Raw genomic sequence first — 6962 nt, 5'->3', positions numbered from 1 at the left:
GTAGGCAAATCTTTGGACGTAGGCAGTCAAAAATTCTTGACGCAACTTATCCTCAAATATTTCTTTAACAGGTGAACCAATATCCACCATACTTTGCTTAGCAATTTGTATCAATTTGTCTTAACCAAATCATATTTTTCCATAACAAGTGAGGCTAGATTTAAAAACTTTTCTTCATAAATTTATATAAAATACTTGAAATCTCTGTCACGCGTAAAATGGGATTGTTCACAGCACTTCCCGCTTCACACTCACATTTTGATTACGCATTATGGATTACGAAACAGTTCCTGAATGACAATTTTTACTTGCTAAACTTGTAAGAAGAAATTATTTTTATAGTGAAGAAATTGTTTATACTTTTAGGCCCCAAGGGCTCTCAAAACATTTATTGTTCAATAAGCATAGGGCCTATATAATGTCCCGATTTTAAAAAAACATGACTGACTTGCTATTAAAAGGAATGTATTGCCCCAGCTGTGAACATTTAAAAATCTGCAGAAAACACCCACTTGGATTTTTTAATAGCATTTATTAAGGAATTTTCTAGAATACAGCTTGCAGGTGTTTACAAAAATGTTGAGAATAAGTTGTGCCACGAATTTTTTGCAGCCTATTTTTTAGGCTTATATTCGTTTCGTTTCTTTGCTTGTACCTGTACAGGTCTATGTTTTACAATAATATTGGACATGGTTGGTAGGATTTTTCACGCCTTCGTGTAACTTGAAGACTTGAACAATTCGCGACTAGTTTTATTACTGGTTCATGGTAAGCGCTTTCTGTTTAAAACGAAAGTTTGTGGAAGAGTTGATATCTGCCCAGTGGTGGATTTGTTTTAAAAAAGTTACTGTACTACGTCTAGATCTCTAGAGGATTTATTTTGCTTGGGCCAACTTGGGGAACTGGAACTACGAATGGGGGAAGTGGGAAGTGCCAGTGGGGAAGGACTCGGGCCTAAGATCTCTAGTCTACTTCTAGATCTAGATCTAGATATATAGATATAGAATCTAGATAGATCTAGATTCTAGAGATCTAGATATCTAAACTACTTCTTGATGATTGTCTGTTTTTGTACTATCTAATCTAGATCTAGAATCTAGTAATAGTAGGGACTAGATTCTAGATCTAGATCTAGATCTAGATTTCTAGATCTAATCTAGTCGAGACCGAGAAGTGATGTCCCGGCTCCAGAGGCAGAGGGCGGCTATTTTGACAATTTAACCCGAGAAGCGCTCAGCCTCAGCATTTCACCGGAAGTGACCTGGCAAAAATGCCCGCCACCACGGCCGATCGGTTGTAAACATGGGGGTTTGGGCGGGGGGTATCAGCTGAGATACGAGAGATCTGCTACTGAAAAATGACTAACAGAGTCTAACGGCTTAAGAATAAGAGATAGATCTAGTAAAGTTGAGTCTGGCTCGCTAAATCAGCGTCAGCGAGTAAGGAACTACTCGCTGGCACTATCCGCAAACAAGCGGACGGGTAACGAGCCGTCTGCTTGTGAAGAGTAGTTCGCTACACGCTACACATCAAACAGAGACAACAGTTCAAGCGAGCGGACTCCATGCATTCGAGCAGACAGATGGGGAGCGACTCCTTCCATTGCATACTACTTTCACCCCTCCCCCTCGAAAAAAAAAAGTCACCCTCCTGCCCTACATTAAGCTGGGGGTTCATGGCGGAAATTTCTTAATCCCCCCCCCAAGGCCTTGGGAATTCTACAACTTCGCCTTCACGATAAATTGGAACATGCACAGTGTGACCCACACACGAGGTGAAAGGTTACACACATGCTCTACGTCACCAGCCTCTCTCACTCCCTGTGACACTGCTAGTGGTTTGAAACTCTACGCCTAATTAACAAACAATAGACGATGGACCTAACCTCGCGTTGAGTATCTCGTCTGCTAGAGTTCGTCCATTCGCCCGCCCGCTCAGTGAATAAAATTGTGGAGCGGACCCAAGAAACGAACTGTCTTGTTGTTCGCTGTCGGCTCGCAAGGTGTCCGTTACCCGCTCGCTCATACTGAGTCCGCAAGTAACGAACCCGTCCGTCCACCTGCTCGCCCCAACTCAAGATAAAAGGCATATAAAACGGTATCTTATCATACAGCTGATAGAATGAGAGCCATTCAAAAATGGTCAATAAATTCAAAGCGCAAAACGCGTTGAACTCAACAATTAGTACATTAGCACGGCTAAACAAGTGAAAACACATAGCGTGTAGTTGCTCAGCTGGACCGTTTCACTTTATCGATCGATATCTTGGCTAACAGACGCTCTAAGAGGTCAAGATAACTTGCAAAGTCATTGTTCACTATTTATAACTTTGACGTGTAATTTACTACATCGTTTTCCAAGGAATACTGAAATTTTCCATTGAAAAAGGTCAGCGTCTCTATGCCCTTTATAGGGCCTGCGCGCTTCCCGGTGGAAGTAGGTCATCCCTAGATTCTATATAGGGCCTGCGCGCTTCCCAGGTAGCCCTGCTCACGCCCTTTATATAGGGCCTGCGCGCTTCCAAGGTTAAAATCAATTTGCGAATCCCCAGATTGGGCGCTTTTTCGGAAGGCTAGTTTTCACCACATGTGACTAAATAAATGTAGAATGACGCAAACTATTTTTCGGTAAGGTGACCATCTTGTGTGATGTCGGATACACCTCCATTCAGGTGACTACATCTAAATATAGCCGACCGTATTCCACCAAAGATCATGTGTAGAGAATCTGTGATGGCACTCACAACACTTTGGTGTGATGTCTTTCCAGGAATACTGGTAATGTGATTGATTTGGTGCTCCGATGATGCTGCTGCTTATTTTATATTATCTCTTCTGCACATCGCTCCCGGGGGAGGGGGGGGGGTAATCTTCCGAGGTCTTTACAGTTATTTTCGCGCGTTTTTTTGTCTTTGCGTTTACTGTGTTTCAATTTAAAGCATCTCTACCGGAATTTCGAATTGTTATTAACATCCGAAAACCTTGTCAGTAGAGCATGACTAATGGGCTGCAGCTAGCTGCAAGTGTGAAATTTTATCGTGCGAAATGCATCGATATGGATAATACGTCAAGCCACAGACCCTACATGTCATTCCATGCGGTATTTCCAAAGATTCTCTACTACACAAGCTTTGGTATCACCACAGCCTTCTAAAAATAGTCTGTGGGTATCCTACAGATGATATCACATTACTAAAATCAGTCACCCATCAGGCAGGTGCATCGTTCTACGTTCAGCCGCATGTGTTCTCACCCCCCCAATTAGATCTATTATTCATGGTTTGGGTCCCAAGAGTAGAGGGATTTCGGGGGGGCTTGCCCCCCTGACCTAATAGACATATGGAGGATTTTTCGCCTTTGTCCAAGAAGGCTAGGTGTAGGTCTTTCCTACTAGAAGATTAGGGGTGTGGCGGAAAGACAGCAGTAAGAAGGGGCCAAGGAGGAGCAGTTAGAAAGGCTGCAGAAAGAGTCAGGAGCCCAGAGGAAGGGGGCAAAGGAAGTGAGGGGGTGGGAGCAGAAAATGGAGGGGAAAAAAGCAGAAGTCCGTACATTGCTAGAGAGCAGGAAAAGAGGTGAAAGGCGAAAGGAGACCATTGTAGAGAAGAAAATTTTTCGGCCACTACCCGGATTCGAACCTGTGACATTTGAATGAGAGAAGAACACCTTAACCTCTAGGCCACGAGAGCCCCCTACTGTTTCTAGTCTTGACTGCACTAACGTCTCTCAACAAATGTTGTTCTAATTTAGATTTGGGGATCCTGATGCTGTACTGTGCTGGCTTGGATCTTGAGTTCTATCATCACCATCAGGGGCTCCCATAAGGCAGGGCTCCCTTGCCCATCTTAGATAGGGAGAGTTGAAATTAATTAATCAAAGTTCAGACTCGTTGCATTAACCATGTAATAGAAGGTGAAAAGAAGAGTAAAATAAGCTTCTTGTTTAAAAGCTCCTCATCTATCCAAAGGGGTTAGAACAGGTTGATTTGTACAATTCTCTTTTAGGAATAGTATGTGAAATTTTTTAACTACATCAGAGTAGAACATGAGTGACGAGCCTTCTTAGTTTCCTAGATCTGGCACTTTAAAAACAGAGATTGTTAATTTTTATCCCCAAATGAAGTTATTTTTCATGCAGTGGTAAAAAATGTCTCTTTCTTTCAGCATTTTTTAACATCAGGTGAATCTTGTAGAGTCCAGTGAGAGTTTCTAAAATATTTCATAATTACATTTTCAAAGTGTCAGAAACACATAACGCTACACTGTGAGTGATGAACTGCTGCCAATTGGCCAATGTAGAAACACATGCATAAAAATGTTTTTATACGTAGAACACACATGAGGCTTTTCAAAGTCTGTACACTTGAATTTAGATTGGACACATGTAATTGTGAAAAAAAACAACAACTCTGTATTCTTTGCATTTTTCTCAATAATCCCAAACTGTGGGAACATGCACACTTTGTTAATGACTTACTTTGTATTGAAGGTCTCTCAGATGTCAGGGTACTTAACTGTTTATCTTGAATATAATTTCAGATGCTGCAAGAGGGAGAAAAAGTGTCATCTGATTTCACCTGGTGGTAGTGCAGTTTCTAGTAAACCACCATAAAAAATAAGTTCTCAGATTTATAAAGAATTTTATTTGCTTTTCCACGCAATGGCCCTACAACACATAGCAAAGTTTTGGTCTGTTCGTCGCATGCCATCTTGCATTTTCCCTAGTCATCCTACTGCTGTTGCCTTGATAGTTCTGCTCATGATGCAGTCATTCTTTGTGCCGTGTGTGGAGTCGGCCTTTCGTCTTCCAATCAGACGCTTCAACAGTCACATTCACGTTAAACAGCACACAGAAAAGGAGGCTGGTGGTAGGGGCTCCTTCGGGTCCCTGGTTGTGTTGGAAAGAGATGTACTGTCCTCGGCTGCTCTTGGGGACATGAAAAACAACTTGAATGGTCTTTCAGGAGATGGCTACTACATTGATGTGGATATAGGCTCACCTCCACAGAGGGTAAGGGTTGCTTGAAAATGACTTGTGCCCTTGTTTCTATATTAATAACAAGTATAACAGTATAATTTGCTAAAGAAGCTAGGGTGTTGTTTTTAAAAAAATGCTGTTCACTTAATGATTAGCTTAGAATTACATTTATGTCATCTTGGGTTGATGAGGCATTCTTAAACTAGCATTGTGGTACAAATACTTATGTTCTTTGTTTGCATTTTCTTGAGAAATAAAATAAAGAGTTCTATCTATCTCCGATATAACAATTTTTTGTCTTGTGTATTTGATTGTCATTTGGAAGGATTGGGAAAATGCTGAGCCAAATTGTGTATTTTGTCACATTACTGAAGGAGTAGGGTTAAAGAAATTACTCTAGATCTTGTTATCTTGCAAATCCATTTCTTTTCATCTGTTTGGCATCTGGATGGAGGTGGAATGGGGAGTTTTTTTGTTATAATTATAATCTAACTTTTTTTAGTACTCTTTCCTTCTTTTTAAAAATTTTCAATGTAAAAAAAGAAAGGAACATAGCAGAAAGGGTGTGTGTGTGTGTTTCCCCCCCCCCCCCCCCCCTTTCTCTCTCTCTCTCTCTCTCTCTCTCTCTCTCTCTCTCTCTCTCTCTCTCTCCCCCCCCCCCTCCTGTTTCTCAAGCAGCTTTATGTAATGTAAGTTCACCCCATTTTCTTCTTGGTGCTACTACTTTTTCCATTACAAAAGTTAAATGTTGTTGCTTACATTTTAATATCTTTTTGTCTTCAGATGCAGATTCTGATAGACACAGGCAGTGCTAACTTTGCTGTCGCAGCAGAACAGAATGCTCAAATTACTCACTATTTCCACAGAGACAAGTAAGTTTTGCCCATTTTACCATTTAGTTGCCACTGTACTCCTGTTGATGGAAGGCTTTTTAGTTGGACTGTAGGTGGATTTTTGTAATGGAAAAATGAAAAAGTTTGTCTGTCTTATAAAGGACTGATTGGTGGTATCATGATTCTTCTCAATTTATGTTCTATTTTAAAGTTTATGTTGTGCCAATGAAGTACAATCCCTTTCATTCAGATAATGTTCTAAAGACTGAAAATAAATCTTTTGTTCCAGCATCTGTGGTGTAGTTGTTAGGCACTTTGCAATCACAGGTAGAGGCCTTAATGAGTTTGATACCTGGACAGTAAAAACCTTAATTGAGTCTTCATCTCTTTGCTGGGGTTTTATTCTCTCAGCCTGGGTTGGACCTAACAGGCAGGGTTTGTGCTAGGTATTGACATAGTTTCATATTAGTTTGGGAAAAAAATAGGTTTTGTTTTAATTTTTGACATGGCATCTTACTTCCTTCAGCTCCAGCACATACAGGGAGGATGGCAAAGACATATATGTCCCATACACAGAAGGGGAGTGGAGGGGGACTTTGGGGACTGACATTGTTTCTATTCCCTCGGCTCCCAATGTCTCTGCCGAGGTCAACATTGCCTGCATCACGTCGTCCAAGGATTTTTTCATTGAGAAGGCTCAGTGGCAGGGGATCCTCGGACTTGCATATGCAGACCTTGCTCAGGTATTCTTGGGATGGGTTCTACAATTTTTGGGGGGATAGGGGGGGGGGGTTTTCTGATGTTTTAAGTAACAATGTGTTCTTTTTCTCAGGTATTTACCGAACATGGTGATCACTGAAGTTATGGAAAGTCAGGTTGACAATGCAGATACGTCGTCAGATGTTTTTTGTACTTGTTTCCAAGTCACGGCTAAAATAGTTCAAATCAAATAAAAATTCTCCCTACCCGTGACAGCTTAACCCTTTGAGCCCTGTCGTCTTGGTGCTACCATACCTCTCTGCCTCCGCTCCTGAGCGATATATGTGAGGCAGCGTGGTGGAATCAGGCTCTCGTCAATTTTTGGGCTTGCAGAGTTATTGGTATCATCTTAAAGCTTGTTCTCTTGTCTTTATTTGGATGAAAAAAATATCCATTT

General features: G+C 41.2%; 1 protein-coding gene across 1 annotated transcript in view; it reads left to right on the top strand.

Moving 5' to 3' along the window:
• Nucleotides 1-669: 669 nt before the first annotated feature.
• The window catches only part of LOC101859129 (beta-secretase 1), an 18013-nt gene continuing 11720 nt past the window's right edge, over nt 670-6962 (top strand). Inside the window, exons 1-4 of the mRNA XM_005107508.3 lie at nt 670-768; nt 4535-5006; nt 5757-5845; nt 6333-6549. Coding sequence (XP_005107565.1) covers nt 4656-5006; nt 5757-5845; nt 6333-6549 — 657 coding nt within the window. The 5' untranslated portion in view covers nt 670-768; nt 4535-4655. The remainder of the gene's footprint in view (nt 769-4534; nt 5007-5756; nt 5846-6332; nt 6550-6962) is intronic.

This window comes from Aplysia californica, unplaced genomic scaffold, assembly GCF_000002075.1.
Source record: "Aplysia californica isolate F4 #8 unplaced genomic scaffold, AplCal3.0 scaffold00609, whole genome shotgun sequence".
In the NCBI taxonomy this organism is placed as follows: Eukaryota; Metazoa; Mollusca; class Gastropoda; order Aplysiida; family Aplysiidae; genus Aplysia; species Aplysia californica.
Note: the sequence above shows the minus strand (reverse complement) of the source record. Positions and strands in the feature narration are given on the sequence as shown.